This window comes from Polyodon spathula, chromosome 9 (assembly GCF_017654505.1).
Source record: "Polyodon spathula isolate WHYD16114869_AA chromosome 9, ASM1765450v1, whole genome shotgun sequence".
Classification (NCBI taxonomy): Eukaryota; Metazoa; Chordata; class Actinopteri; order Acipenseriformes; family Polyodontidae; genus Polyodon; species Polyodon spathula.
In genome coordinates this window covers 19,084,835-19,101,712 of record NC_054542.1, presented here as the reverse complement: position 1 = coordinate 19,101,712, position 16,878 = coordinate 19,084,835, and the positions used below count along the sequence as shown (strand labels likewise).

Here is a 16,878-nt window from a genome sequence, read left to right as displayed (position 1 = left end):
CGGCACTTAAAATACCCAGCACTACTTTTATTTATTTATTTTAACCAGAACTACTCAGAATGCAGCTCATAGTGCTTTCGTCACCGACACCCACTTCCTTAGAGATTGTTGTAGTGTTTCAGGCATTCTAAATTGGATGAAAAATACAGTAGCTTGGTGTCTTAAAGTATCTCTGCTGGATTTTCCCCCACTGAAAAATGCAGATATGCGGGAGCAACTAGCAACTTCCTGCAATCCCGCATTGAAATTCAAGCCCTGGGGCGAAACTAAAATATGACCAAAAAAGGACATCTGCCACGCTGCAACCTGGGCCTCCTCTGAGACCTTTATTAGCACTATTACTTATTTTCAGCCTACTTAACTATGTATTCTGTATCTTCCTCTACTAACTTCTACCAGCCAACCTGCTTTGGTAGGGGTTCACAATGTATGGAGTTCATCAGTCGAGGTAAGAAGACGTAAATTACCTGTAATATGTTTTTTTTGTAGGATGATGAACTCCACACACCTCTATCCAACCCTCCTTTCCACTCTTTTCTTTTCTTATTTTTGAAATTTGGACAATGATTGGTTATACGTGAGCTTTGGCACCAAAAATGATAATATCAATGATCTCTGATCAGTTTGTTCATCCTGACCGAGCAACATGAAGACCAGGAGCTAACTCTGTGTGGATTTCACCATCCTACAAAGAAACCATATTATAGGTCATCTTCATCTTCTGTCTGAGTTCCAATTTGGACTTGCATGACTACTGATATCATACTGTTTTCTTAAACTGGGTTTCCACAAAGTTTTAGTTTGTGTTGAAGCACCACGGGAAACAAAACAAAAACCAAGATAGCATTATACCAAAGAAAAAAATTCCTTAAGAAAGAACTGTGTACTATCCTTGTATTTTACACACACACACACACACACACACACACACACACACCAATCTTGACAGGTCTCCCTTGTGTTATCCAACACATGTCGGCCAACTATGCCCACGCCCTGTGTTTTTAAAAGCCCTTAGGACTGCCATAATGTGTATGACAGAGACACCATCTTAAGTATTATACAGTGCGCAGAACAATAAAGAAACTCTGTGGTTAATCTACAACAACACAGTTTTTAAGCATAATTGAGATTGTATCTTTCTAAAGCATGTTTATTTGAAGTTTTATTTTTTCCTCAAAGTGTTCCTACAAACCGTAGCTTCAGCAATTCTGATCCTCAAATCTACGAACAGAGCTAAATGTATATTTTGCAATTGATGATTACTGGGATTATCTTACATCGATTTCAAAACTTCTGAATTGACGACACGCACACACCCGTGTTAGCGTCACTGCACTGACTTCCAGTTCATTGTAGGATTGATTTTAAAATTCTATTACTAACATTTAAAGCACTTAATGGCTGGGCACCAGAGTACTTAATTTAGATGTTAACTCCATATCAGCCTGTGCATACACTCAGGTCAGCTGACAGAGACTTACTTTGTATTCCGAGGGTAAAGCACAAAAGGAAAGGACAGGCTGCTTTTTCTTATAATGCTCCCAGACTGTGGAACTCGCTCCCATCCTGTCAGATGCACCCTCAATGGCAATTTTTAAAACAAGACTTGGAGACACATTTTAACAACCTAGCCTTTTTAAATTGAATGTACTTTTAATGTGTTTTGTTTCTGCTGCCTCCAATGGTTAAACAAATGTTTTCTTTCAGCTTGTATTACATTTTTATTTTTATTTTTTTATCACTTTTGTACTAATTCTTAATTATTTTTTCAGTACACATGTTTACTTTCTCTGTATTTTAAATGTATTTTCTTGGTAATGCGCTTTGAGCTGCTGTTAGCATGAAAAGGTGAATATAAATAAAGTTTTATTATTATTATTATTACCTACTTGGATGAACCGACGACAAGCAGGGTAACTTTGGATTCTGGGATTATTATTTTCGTTTTGGACTAAGCGTAAGGCACCCCCGACTCCACATGTATTTTTTTTACATATCAAAATTTATTACCAAAAATTAATTTATTTTTTTTTTAAAAATTTTAAAAATTTTTTTTTTTTTTTTTTTAATTTTTTTTTAAAAATTTTTTTTTTTTTTTTTTTTTTTTATTATTATAAATATATTTTATATATATATATATATATATATATATATATATCTATTTTTTTTATATATATATATATAATATATGTTATTGTCTTGATCCCAGACTATGCTTATTTTATATACATCCAGATCTGATGTTATCTGTATTTGTCTTTTTGAACAAATTTGTGATTTAAATACAACATTTTTTTTTTTTCTTTTTCATGTTTTTGTTCTTTGAAAACAAATCTTCCTCAATTAATGCAAACTGCTATAAATTTTGGGAAAAAATTGGACATTTTTTGTCCTTGGTAGGTACCCAGCATAGATATTACATAAGGCTAGTGTACAGTGTATTGCATCTTATAGCTAAGGGACAGAAAAGTCTAAGCTCAAAGCAATCAGCTATCTGATCACAAAATGATAACAAAAGTGTAAAAGGATGAAGAAAAAATGTCTGTGCTGCAAAGGGGGCTGTGTTATTTATGTATTTATTTATGTATTGCCAATAGCTGTGTTTTTTTATTATTTGTAATAGCTTCAGTATTTTTTATAGCCTTTATTATAAAACAACCAAACTATAAAGCACTATTACAGGATTACGTCACAAACAGGATTTTCACTGCTTAAGTTTTGTAAGCAAAAGGTGCGGCTTCCGGACTTGTTTCCATGCTTCCGGTCAATTTTAAGGATTTCTGGTGTGAGAATACAATTTACTTCCCTTTTAGAGTTGTAGAATGCACTTCCTATACCATGTGGAATGTGCTGCTAAATCACAGAAATCATGATGGTGGAGAGTATTGACTTTCTAAGGTGCGTGGAAGCCCGACTATTGTTGACAGAAATACTGGCGTCTGTTTCTGGTGAATCAGAATTTTCTGACAATGATTCATTTATACAATAATTGTGTTCCCAGTATTTTTTTAAACCACAGACTCTAAACCATGTATTGTGTTTGTTTTAATTAATTCATCTTAATTCATAAAATCACTCAGGTGAAAGAATGTCTTCTATTTCGCCCATAGTTCAAAATGCTTCAACAAAATGTATAGGGAGTGGTGTAGGGTCCCTTCAGGTAACAATTAAATGTTTTTGTACATTTAGCTCTTTGCTGTTATTAATACTCACGTTAAAATAAAGCTGCTCCGGGTTTCATATATAACCACACGCGGCATATATATATATATATATATATATATATATATATATATATATATATATATATAAATGGACCACTTTTCCCCCATTATAGTTGCCAAGGTAGTTGTGGTAAAGCTATTGCTAAAAGTAAACTAACCTGGACCTCACAGTCCTTAGTAATTGTTGGCCAACCTCCAGTCTGCCATTTTTAGATAAAGTTCTAGAGAGAGTTGTCCCCAATAAATAACACATATTTCTAGCTCTTAATAGTGTATATGAAATCTGTATTTCGTGCTGCCCTTGTTAGAATAGTAAATGATCTGTTAAGCTCTGACTGAGGCTTTCCTTCAGTTTTAATTCTCCTAGATCTAAGTGCTGCTTTTGATACTGTGGACCACGAAATGTTATTGAATCGTCTTGAAAGGCAGGTGGGGCTGTCAGGAGGTGTCCTATCTTCAGGTCTTATCTTTCCGATAGGTTTCACTTGGTCTCTACTGGGGAGGCGAAATAGGCATTGTCTGAAGTTGTCTGTGGTGTTCCATAGAGCTCCATTTTAGGCCCTTTGTTATTTTTGTTATACATGTTACCTTTAGGTGACATCATCCACAGACAAGTGAACTACCATTGTTACGCTTATGATACTCAACTATCTCTGTCTAGAATTCCGATAAAACACAGCTTATGCTAGTGGGCTCTCAGAACAAACAAAAAAACGTGGGATTACTTGTGTCAGACTTTATCAGTCTCTCATCAGAACTAAAATGAGAGATTTGGGGGTAATCTTTGACTCAAGACTCATATTAGGAATGTTACGAAAGTATCTTTCTATCATTGAGAAATATAACTAAACTTAGACCTATTATTTACTTATCCACTGCTGAAAGACTAAAGCATGCCTTTGTTTTATCTGGAATTTATTGTAATGCACTTTTTCTCTGGGATCCCAAAACGCATGGTGTCTCGCTTACAGCTCATTCAGAGTACTGCCGCTAGATTTTTGAAAAAGTGAAGATATTACTCCTTTTCTGGCCTCTTTGCACTGGCTCCCTGTACAGTTTAGAATTGATTTTAAGATCCTGTAGACTCCTAACCACACTCTTAGATCACAGGAGACGGGGCTACTGGTTATTCCCAGGGTGAATACAAATAACATAGGCGGAAGGGCCATTTCTTGTAAAGCTCCTAAATTATGAAATGCTCTGCCTTCTTCTGTCAGGGAAGCTGGGACTCATATTTTTTTAAGTCAAGATTGAAAACAGACTTGTGTAAAATTGCTTTTCTATCTTAGTTTTTCCATTTTACAATCTAAACTACATTTTCTTTTTGTCCTTTAAAATTAAAATTATTATATGTTTGTGCTAAACTTGTTTAACTGCTCTAGTGCTACAAACTAGCTTTTTTATGAAAGGTGCTATATAAATAAAATGTTATTTGATTTAATTAGATGCCAATTCAATAAGAAAACTATGCTGCATTTAGCAAGAGAGTGTATAGGAAAGTGCAGTGCTGCCCAAAACTATTCGTTCCCCCGATCTGTGTTTGAACAGGTAAGCCCTTGCCAAAATTGTACATCAGGGTTAGAACTGGGGCAGCAGTATATGGTTACTCTGTAAATGTTTTTGATTTCACATTTGACAGCTGCAGTATAAAAATACGCCCAGTCACATGAGGATTCCAGCTGCCTTCACAAACAACACCTGCACAGCTTGTCCTGGCTCAACTTAGGAAAATAATGAACATCTCCTGTTACTGCCTCAGAAAGATTTTTGGGAAATAACTGGTTATTATAGAGACTAGCAAAGTCAACATTGTTATTTTAGCAAATTAGCAATTTTGAATGCACATCAAGTTAGTTATGCAACATAGTCTACAGCTGCAAGCCCTCAACTGTCATCCATTACAGAACCCATTCTATTTTTTAACTGCATCCATCAGTCATTTTTTGTCTATAACACTGAAATAAAGGTTTAGAAAATACTAAAAAGATCTAAATCTTAATTCAGTATTATTCTACTGTATATTTGTATTTTCATTTAATTCTGTACCAGAATGATCAGGACCCAACTCAGACTTTAGTGGCTGGATTAACTCCCCTAATAAGTTATCAGTTCAAAGCAAATTTAGTAGAAGCTGGTCTGCTCAGACTGCAGATATGTTGAACATTTAAATGAGGCATACTGGTTTGATCCTACACATGGAAGTTTTGTGCAAATATATAAAAGCAAAACATTTGGATTTAGATTTCTTTAACACAGGAATATAAACAAACTAGATAATACAAAAAGTTTTTACTAAAACACATGCTGCTTTCCAACTGAGTGCAAACTACCTTAGTTTATCACCGCTAGTAACCTAGTGGGTATCGCTTACCTGATCTATCACCATCAGCTTACAAGGACATTGACATTGTAAAGTCAGAAATCAGGTTGATGGTGAAAACATGAAAAGCATAGATTTAGCTTTTTTCAATCTTTATACACTTACAACTAATGGCACATCATGTAACAACTGGAACATATTCATTTAACAAACAAAAATGTTCAGGAAATAAAAGTATTTAGGTAGACAACACAACCATAGTTTCTGAGATTTGAAAATAAGAGTTGTATCTAGTAAGATCAATATTCATTGTTCTTTAAGTTGCAATTACTGAGATAGAAAAATCCTAGTTCCGAGTTTCCATTTAAGAGTCAAAGTATTTGAACAGTTGTTGGGTTGCAAAAGATAAATCGCTGTAACTGATGCCACTGGTTGAAACAAAAGCTGGTGACAAAAGTATGTGACCTCATCTGAAGGAGGCAAAATTGTACAGCAACAAATACATAAAAATAAAAACAAAATGCAATCCATGATAACCCTGCTAATTCAAATAATATGACTTCATTTTTTCATATTGGTGATACACTGCTTTCTTACAAATACATTCTTAAAAAATACGGTATATTTACTTATGTGGTCTTATAATAATAAAATAATAAAAAAAAGTTATATATGATTATTATTTTATCTTAATGCACAGAACTACAAAAACTAACAGCAAGGCTAAGTGCTCCTTTCCTTGAGTATGTAAACTGAAGCTTCACTTCCCCTGGTCTTGGTTTAATGGTGAAATTGAGCAGGTAGGAATATTTTGTATTTGCATAGGTGCATATTTCCCTGTTGTAAATGAGGCATGTTTCAGTGAAGTCACAGAGTAATCACAGCTGGATGTGAATTTTATGTGGATGAAAATATGGAACCGTGGAAGGAATCTGAAGGTATGTCAAGAAACATTCACTATCACAAGTCATATACCACAGTCCGTTCAAGGGAATTTATATTCTAAAGCTATACAGCACAACTTGAAAAAATGAAAAATGTAAATGTTGCAGTCTGTCATACTCACCACTGCTAGCACTGCCCTCTCTGTGGCCACGGGCACTGCCATCTCTGCCAGACCTCACACGCTGTGTTAAAAAAAAAAAAAAAGATACTTTATTTTTGCATTATAGTGTGAATGAATCTGAATTTATATACAGTACATATTGGTTATCATAGTTTAAACATCAAGATGTGTTGTACTTTACTTACTGTATGATCTAAACAGAGATTTATTAACATCTGCAGTGAAAGAGAGCCACTGAAAACTTTAACCTCCAGCTGTCTACCAGATGGGGAAACAGCAATCTAATCTTGTCATTACTTCTGCAAGACATTACAGCTCAACTTTTCCTTCCACAAAGGAAACGTTAGGCTACTATCATAACCCTGATTCCCTGAAACAGAAATGTAACCATTACCGTATGGGTACTTATCTCCTAAAGACCCTGAAACCTGAATAAGATACAACAAAGCTGCTCACAGAGCCTGTGACGCAGTCGTGCCTGCCCCCAAGGGCACAAAAGCCCTGTGCTCACAGACCTCTGCGTATTTTTTCTTTCAAGCCTGCTGTAATCATGGTAACATTTCTATTTCAGGGAACCAGGGTTTTAATACTAACCTAATGTTCTCTTTCAAGTACGAAATGTAACCACTACTGTATGGGTGAGAGTACCAAAGCTGTCATAAGGGCAAGATTTCAGAACGACTGAAATGATACAAGGCTCAGCTGAAGACTACCTTGTGCAATAACATTAGGAACACAAGTAACAAGTAGCTAGGGATAAAAGTTTAGGGAACAACTCGCCTCTATGCCTGTGTTGACCGGGGTGACTGAGAAGCCATCCTTAACATTCTATTTCCAAAGCCAGGGTTTTGATGACCCACAACATTCAGTCTGTAGAACCTAGTAAAAATATGGTGAGAAACACACACTGTTGCATTGCATATGTCCATGACAGATGCACTGAGAAACAGAAAACCAGAGTTGCCATGTCCCTGGTGGAGTGGGCAGCAAGCTTTTCTGGAGGGGGCAAGTTGGCCAGCTCATAGATAGCCCTGACTGTGCCTGCAATCCATTTGGGCAGCCTCTGCTTAGATGGGGCTTGACCATGGGACCAGATAGACCTTTAACGTAGAGAGGGTTTCCCCTCATCAAAAATGTCCTGCAAAAATTGCAGTATAACTGCCATGGGACAGGTCATGGGGTCGAACCCACAAGGCAGGCACCACGTCGGAAAGACGCCCCACTTTTACCTGTACTGGAAATGCTTAGACGATGCTCTGGCATTTTGTAGGGTGTCAATAACCCTATTGGACAGACCCAGATAGCTCAAATGCAGTTGTTCAGGAGCCATCCCCAGACATGCAGGCTCAATGAGTTGGGATGCCATAAGGTCCCCCGTGCCTGACTGAGTAGGTCATGGTGCTTGGGCCGTTCAGGAGCTGCATCAGGGTTGAAAACCAGAGTCTCCTGGGCCAATAAGGGGCTACTAGGAGCACCTTGACCCGGTCCTGCGTGACTTTCTCCAGACACAGCAGGAGCAGGGCAAGCAGTGGAAGGCATAGGCAACTGGTGTGCCAAGGCATCTACTGCCAGCAGGTCCCTGCCTCCTATTATGGAGAACCAGAGAGAGCAGTAGATTGATTCCTGGGTGGCAAAGTTCTCCCCTGAACCTCTCCCCAATGACGCTCACTACTTCAGGGTGAATCCTCCACTCTGAGGCGCTGGAACTCTCCTTGATAGGTCCGCTGCTCAGTTTGTCACCCCAGGCAAATGTACTGCCCACAGTGAGAGGAGGTTCTCATGTGCTCAGAACAAAAGCTTGCAGACCACCCAATGGATACTGGCCGACCTGAGGCCACCTGAAAGGAATGGGAACCGTGCTTGCACTGCAGCAAATAGCTGGTCTGAATGGTAGTAAGCACCCATAGCAGTCTCGGGACGGTTCTGAACAACTCTGGCAGCAGGTGGTCGCTTGGGAAGCAGGCGAACCAGCTCCTTCAGATTCCCGCATGCGGTAAGAGCGCTGCAGCACCACCATGGGACCAAATGTATGCCCTGGTGTAACAGGGGCATCTAACATTGGTGCTTTGTCCCCATCAGGCAAGCGTCCCTGGGAAAGCCAGAACTGCCTACGTGCAGCTATCAGCACAGCGAGGTTCCTGCCTATAGCCTGCCCGTTGAGTTTTGATACATGGAGCAGGTTCTTATTAACCACAGCTCATGCAGCTGTTGTGGTGAGGGCCTGTGACTGTCAGAAAGGGTCTACAGCAAATAGGACTGGTAGGCTACCAGAATACTATTATAATTTCCTAGCCGAGTGGCGAACGCACTGGCTGAATAGGCACATTTGACTATCACCTTGAGACCAGGAACTGATTGTTGTGGCAGGTAGCGTCCTTGGATAGGAGCACTAATTTAGGCGCCTGTACCAAGGCGGTAATTGAAGCCTCAACTGACAGAAAATGGGCCAAGCCCAGCTTGTCTGCATCATACACCCTATATAGGATGTCCATCGACCGGCAAACAGCAGGAGCTATAGCCGGATGATCCCAGGGCAACTGGATTTCAAAAAGAAAATCCAGGTGCACTGGGTGGGGACAAGGGCAAGATCTCCTTCTGTAAGCCAGGACACTTGCAAGACTGGTACCGGTACAGTACGGGTCTACTCGGTTCACAGTTACCGCAGGTAGCAATGTACAGGTATGCTACTAACAAAACCACTCAGTCAGTACCCACAGGAGCCTGAGGGAAGCCTGCTTGTTAGTAAACTAACATCCCTCGTAATAGTGATGCGAAAATTGCCGCCAAAACGGCATTAAGATGCTGTGGGAGCTGTCGTCTGGGATCATGGAAGACTGCAACAGACACTATTGATACTCGTTAAAAACAATATGTGACAGAGAGAAGGAATTGGAGCTGCAAATCTCTCTCCCTCCCTGCTGTGAACCAGAAGTTGGCCATTTGGAGGAGGCACGTAGCTGCAAGTGCACAGAACTCCAGTGTGATCAGCTGCGGTGCACGCTTGGATAGACTGTGGCGCCGGGCTGATCGCAGGGAGGAGTTTGGTAGTACAAAGGGGACGCAGCTAAGTGAGTACAGCCTCTTACGCTGAAACGTGATCTGAAGCCGGAGCGCTGTTAATCTTTAGATTTTTTGTGTGTTGCTATTGCAGAGTAGTGAGGAGCCAGGGAGCTGCAGCCAGACAGCTAGCATAACCACCCAGAGCACTTTTCACGCCTAAACAGCAACGCACAACTGGAGTATTGATTCTACTGTTGTTTTGTTATTGGGACCTGTAAACCCACCATATACCCCTGATACCATAGTTGGTAGGGGCGGCTCTTTTTGTTTCTGTTTTAAGAAATAAATACGGACGTTTTGAGACAAACTTGTTTTGAACATTGCCTTATTCACCACACCACTCACAACATTAACACACAATGGCATTATCGTTGTGTGCCTATTAAAACAGACAAAATTAGTCTTAGGTTCTGGCTTTTCAATACAATACTACAAATAATAATTAAGCTACATGGAAATATGTAAAGCATAATATGCATATACACACACAAATATATATGGTTTAATTACAATAATATGTGTTGTTTTTAACATGTATTATTTACTTTTAAATTTGCTGCTACCCCACATCTGCTAGAGTCCCCGCTGCTTCCCTGAGGACCTGACGGCTGTTGATTTTTTTCACTGCGGTTGACCATGTTTAAAATCATTATGGTATAATATTTTCATTTTCTGAGGTCTTTTTTTTCCCCCACTGGTTTTGGCCAGTTATGGGCTGCACTTACAGGCAGGATCACCAAATAACTACGATTCCTAGATCACAAGTTCAGACAATTCTTTCCAACGAAGGCACACATGGTGTGAAAGAGCTGACACAGCAGGTTATTTGCTGCAGCTGTTTTTTAAAATCCTTGATAACCCAGCAGTGTCTTAAGTTCAACAAGCAACTTCATACTGACAGTACTCGCACACATACACACACACACACACACACACTGATTATTTTCTAGTAAATCACTGCACTTTACAATAATAATTTTTATTACACCCTTTTTTATGTAGTGTTGTACTTCACCTCTTTTCAAATAATCTATTTTATCCAAATTACTCTGGGGACATGGATAAAAGGCCTATTCCCACTAGAGTAGATACTCTGCTGGAAAATGTTGGGGACACTTCTGTTCAGAAAAAGAAGATTTTGCTCAAGTGAAAGCGTGTCTTGGTTCTTAAACTACTTTCATGATTGCTTCTGTTTCATCATAAAATGATTTATATATAAAAAAAAGAGTTATGAATTAAAATAAAACATCAAATAATAATGTTCAGATTTTGATGTTTTTGAGGAAAAAAGTAATTAAAAAACAAAAGCACATCCAATTATTGAAGACAAATGAGAGGACAATATTTTCCTCAAATGTTAACCTATAAAATACACTGGTGTTCACTATACTGGAATGTAGACTGAATTTTTTAACCACTAAAGTTTGAAGATTCAAATAAGCACTAGTAACAGATATCTTACCTGCTCTCTTATCTCCTTCATTTTCTCCACTTTCTTCAGTTTAGTAGCGTATTCCTGTACTTCTTTTAATCTCATGTCAGTGCACAGGCGAACCAAGAATCGCAAACCTACAGTGTACAGAGCATCAAAGAAGACACCAGCATCATATAACATCACGATTTGATCTAAATACATCCTTTATCAATATAGTTACCAGTGTTACAAATTACAGCAAAACATGATTCTGTCTCCACATTATCTGCTTCTTTGAAAACTAAAACTACATATCCCTTTTTTTACTTAAGGGTTAACATACAGTATGTAGACTGGAATACTTGGAAATCATCTATGTGATGGACTGATATATCATACATTGTAATTAGAAGGTTTATTACAATTATACCTGCTTGAAACTGAACAGTCAGTCTATATGGCTATAAACGGACTGCTCTGCTCATAAACTGAGACTCTAAACAGAACCTTGGAAAGTTTGGCTTGAATGTGAACTCTAACGCACAGCTTCCTCAGCATAAACAAGTAAGCAAGACTAGAATGTTTGATTTCTCGACAATAATGTAACACACTGGATGTGGCCAATTGGAGCCATTATCTTGGCTATCAAAGTTATATTTCTATATTTTCATTAAATAAATACAAGTTTAAATAGGGCTCTGTAATACAGATCTGAAGAGATAAATTACATTCAACATTTTCGGGAAATTTCCTGTGGATGTCTTTGTAGGTCTCCAGTGCTTTCTGGTAGTTTCCTGTAAAATTATAATGCAGGTAGTGGCCTTAGAAACATTATCAAAACAACATACTTTAGTTTTAAACACTTACATTTTGGGGGGAAATAATTAAAATTGTCATATAGGCTAAATATTACAATGAGATATATGTTGTACACATTTAAAAAATATCAAAGAACAGTGTTACACAGTTTGTAACAAAATGTGTTGACTGTGCCAGCTGGTAGCTTATAATATCTCATAATAATTGTAATTAAAGTCTAATTAACATAAAGCATTAATAAAAAATAAATCACCAGTAACATACCACTTCTTCTGTAGCAGCTGGCCACCATTAGTTGCCATTTTACTTGGGTCGGCCTAAAATAAAACACATACCATGAGTGGTGTAGTGGTAAATAAAAAAGTGGGTAAACTGCCTTGTTTGGTGGAGTTGAACAGATAGATTGAACAGATAAACATGAACAGATACATTGTTATTGGCCCTCAGCCAACCAGAGCCACCCATACAGTCCTTTACCCTTTCAGGTGCTGTTCACGTGAACAGTCACAGAGCCGACGGTGCACTTCACGTAAACAGCTCTGTGAGCGTCCTTTCACGGGCTAGGATGAAAGCTACTAGCACTGCCCTGCAGGTCCAGTGTGCCTAACAACATAACATTAGCAGAACATAAACAACCAATCACAGACCACTCACACGCAGAACATGCAGTCCGGTGGCCACGCCCCCTACCCGAGCCACAGTTCTGAGTGCGCTCAGCTGTCAGTCTTGTACCCAGCAACGCAACAGATGCTCACCGTTAAAATATCTTGTCTTTAACCCATGATTTGCACATCACAGGTGAGTAGAAGCAAGTAAACTACCCCTTATATGAGGAGAGGGTAAACACTGTTTATTTGCGTATACCCTCGGCTACACCACTGCATACCATCAACTTGTGTGATTAAAAATGCATGTTGTGATTTAATATAGAACATTCAAATAATAGTTTCTACTGTAAATCTCTCATACACTTTACATCAACAGAGCAGGTAGTGGGCTCTGACATCTAAGGGCTTTGTTATTGCTATTCATGGGTTAGATATCTTGACATGGCCCACTGCGTTCTGCTCGGTTGTGCGGATTCTGAGACACGGACAATGCAATAATATACAAAATCAGGTCTGGAATTTTGGTCTAAAATTCAGGGTACAAATGATACTGACTCATAATAGTACCTGGTTTGGTGGGAAAATATTAATCTGTTTTGGGTTTGGAACATGTTCAGTGCATGCAGCATTAGATTAGATGTTTCAGCACAAAAAAGTACTGGCCAATGCAAAAGATTCTTCACGGTGATCTTTTTTCGTATTTTAAAATCATGTAACTTTAGTAAATCAGGACATGTCTCTATTTAATTGGGACTCTGTAAAACTGACTAACATTATCTTTCATTATCTAAATGTGTTTATTTGATCTTTTAAAATCTTTTTTCACCACTCATCTCATGAAAAATAATTCTTCTCACAACGAAAGAAGTATTCTCATGAAAATGGAATTTGGACTTTGATTTCTTTTTGTCATGAAAGGGATCTTTTTTTGTGAGGTTCTGTCATACTCATAAAAAACAAAATTTGACTTTGACAACACTCGCTGCCAGGTCCTCAGGAAAGGTGTACCTGAAAAAGGTATCAAGGCCCCTGTGCACGTTAGGGAGATGGGGCACCCCTCCTTTTGTTCCTTACCTCTTTTATAATAAAAACATGAAGGAGAAAATATGGTATTACAAATATGAAACAAATACAATTATGAACTTATTAAACCGTACAATGCAGATTTATTTAAAGTATGTATATATCCTAATCTGAATGAATAAAAATTAAAACAACAAGTTGGTACTATCAGTATGACAAAGCGTTAATATTAAATGGATAATAACTGTCTTTTTTTTTTTTTTCAACCAAGTTTGCCAAATATGCTGGACCTGAATATTTACAGAGTTACAGTGTGTAGCTTCCAAAGGAACGAACCACAGAATTAGAGAACAGGCATACAGATATTTTATCCACAGAGACAGTACTTTTAAATTCACATTGACTTATTACCCTTGAAAAATTGCAAAATAAAATCTATTAAATACTAAATAAAAGGTTTTTGTATTAACAAATGAACTGACATTTTTTTCTCGAGTGGTCATGGTTTTAAAACATTAAGACAAATAATTACAATTCTTGCTTTGTAAAAAGTGGAAGCCAAACCTACATCTTTTAGGTGAGTTTAACACACACCACTCAGACTGCTCAACTATCCAGATCTCAGCTGCAACTTGCTCCTGTATTATTTATTTACTTGGCAGATGCCTTTATCCAAGGCAACTTACAGGTTTACAATGCAAGTTTAATATTTAAATACAGTAAGTGCAATTGTACAACTAAAATGCAATATGTATCAAACTCTGACTCAGCTATATGTATTTATTGCTGAAAAAGTAAAATATTTTAGTAGGATATGTTGCTGTATATCCCCAACCCAAGTGTTAATAATGTTTTATTTTATGTAATTTAATTAATTTTGAATATTTACAGGGTAGTTGTTTGCACATTTATGTTATTTTCACTATTTCAAATTTGTATTTTGTTTGTGTTGCACTGTAACTTTAAAATGACATGTTGAGTCCACCATAACAAAGGAGTATGAAAGCTCAGGTATTCCTGCAGGGTAGTTCTGCCAATGGGTTTCTAGCATTGTCCTCAAGAACAGGAAGCCAGGGACATTTAAACCTGCTTGTTAAAGCTAAGTGCAAGAGGGCTGGGGGTGAGAAGGGGTAAATGAAACAAAATGCAGTACCTGTCTGCCTTTGTCCGCTGGCTTTTATTAAATGAATCCGTTATTAAGGGCTTGTAACCAGGAGGTCCCCGGTTCAAATCCCGGGGTATTCACTGACATTCACTGTGCTCCGTCTTTTGGATGAGACATTGTTGTAAGTGACTCTGCAGCTAATGCAAGGTTCACACACCCTAGTCTCTGTAAGTCACACCTTGGATAAAGGCGTCTGCTTAATAATAATAATAATAATAATAATAATAATAATAATAATAAGCCTGCATTGTTTGGGAGGCAAAAGTTACTTTAAAAGAGACCAGAACTCTGAAAACAGAGAAATGTCAGCTGACCAAGGCAGAATGAATGGGTGATATTTTAATTGTGTATTTAAATGGGAACTCATCCAATGCATGCGTGTGTATGTTATGTATTTTTTAAATGTTATCTTTGTGTGTATCAAATTTTAAGCAGAGCTGTGACCAAGCGTTTATATCTACTTTTTGTAACGTTAGGAATTTGACATACACCGTGGATCGTATATTTATGCCACTTTATTTTGTACCATTGCTGTTTGATCTACAGTGGCAGCCAAAACCAGCTACAAAAATAGCATGACAAAACTAATGTCAATGTGATATGCAGTTTAGTTAACCTGTCCTACATATTATGCACTCTAGAGGGCGCTATCTAAATAGAAACTGGTTTGTCACATTTTACCACTGAAGTACAGTATTTCACCAGGAGGTTTCACACCCTGAACCTTGTGAATACTACAAGCGCAAGGCTTAGACTGAGAAAGTCATTTTCATACTGTACTGTACGATTGCGATAACAGCTTGAAAATGCTGAAGCCTACAGTACATCAATAAGTTAAGCAACAGTTTTACTGAAGAGATAAATGCAGCATGCTACAGCCCAAATGAAAATAGTTATTGTAATATTGTATAAATGAGTGCTTGGCGTTTGGCCATTTAATCTTGAACATTTATTTGAGCCTTTAGCACCCTACGAATACAGAACATTGCTGCACATGTTTTTTTCAGCATTCTTTAATATTTTATAAATAATCACAGACACAGGACAAAATAGGGGATGAGAAGCATCCACCAGGAATTTTAACATAAGTTGAACAACATTCAATTCAGCTAAAAAAATGTATATATACAGTATGTTTTTAAAATGTGTTTGCACACCAGCAGCAAGTAGAGCAAATGCATAAATATCCCACTTCTCTCCTGATGTTTCAAAACATTCAAGACCGAGTCATAATGAATGGGTTTCTTGTCAACAACACACTTCCCAAGGGTGAAAGTCGACAGTGTACAGTAAGAATTTAACTTCAGGACTACTAGTAAGTGCAGTAATTCATCATCTGGTATGTATTATTTTGTTTATTAGTTTAATTATTGTATGACATTCATTTTGCTGGTTATACAGAACTAGTATTAAAGCCGCCTCCCCATTAAAAAAGTATGAAATGTATTGTTTCTAGATTTATTTTTGTAGCGCACTGAATCAGATGACACAAAAACTGCGGGTTTCCTCATTTAAATAGTTTCAGGAAATATGGAAAGCATGTATGTTGTCCATCTTTTCAATACAATACTACATTTCATGATAAGCATCAAGGTGGTTTATCTGTTCCAAGTTGTTGGATTAAATAAAAGAAGGTGCTGTACTGTTTTTTATTGCATCTTTTTTTTAATTACAAATAAATCAGTGGCAGTAATTGTATTTATTTGCTGTGCTAAAATGGATGGAAACCCTTCCACAAACATTTTCTCTATAACAAGGTCATATTAATTTGATGTTCATGACACTCACTACAACTGAGCAAAATCAGGAATGAAGCAACAATGTAAATTACAGTGGATCCAGAGTGGAAAAAAACTGACTAGACACCTGAAGGACATTCTATGGGGATACTTGCACAGACGGTTCACAAACTCCAAAGACAGGATGGCAAGGAAAACAGAAACTATGTCATTGGCTGTATTTGTTTCACGGTTATCATGGATTTCACAATTTCCATGAAATGTACCCACTGCCGTATAATATGCAGTTCCTGTGAAAACTCCCATTTCTGAAAGAATAGTTTAAATATACATATTTTTACCACATAAAAATAAATACAGCCCTGATGATGCTAGGCAATTTTCGATTTGAGACTTTAGTGCCTAGTTTTACACTGAATTTGCCAGGTGAATTTATT

General features: G+C 37.5%; 1 protein-coding gene across 6 annotated transcripts in view; it reads right to left on the bottom strand.

The window, feature by feature from the left end:
• ift88 (intraflagellar transport 88 homolog) overlaps positions 1-16,878 on the bottom strand; it is a 75,002-nt gene that overhangs the window by 22,032 nt on the left and 36,092 nt on the right. For 4 of the 6 annotated variants that reach the window (XM_041258808.1, XM_041258810.1, XM_041258809.1 and 1 more), the window contains exons 21-24: positions 12,171-12,223; positions 11,816-11,881; positions 11,136-11,242; positions 6,614-6,674 (exon numbers count right to left, since the gene is read on the bottom strand). In XM_041258808.1, the coding sequence (XP_041114742.1) occupies positions 6,614-6,674; positions 11,136-11,242; positions 11,816-11,881; positions 12,171-12,223 (287 nt within the window). Of the gene's footprint in view, positions 1-6,613; positions 6,675-7,166; positions 7,493-11,135; positions 11,243-11,815; positions 11,882-12,170; positions 12,224-16,878 lie in introns of those variants that run through there. The other 2 variants (XM_041258813.1, XM_041258812.1) reach the window with 2 other exon arrangements.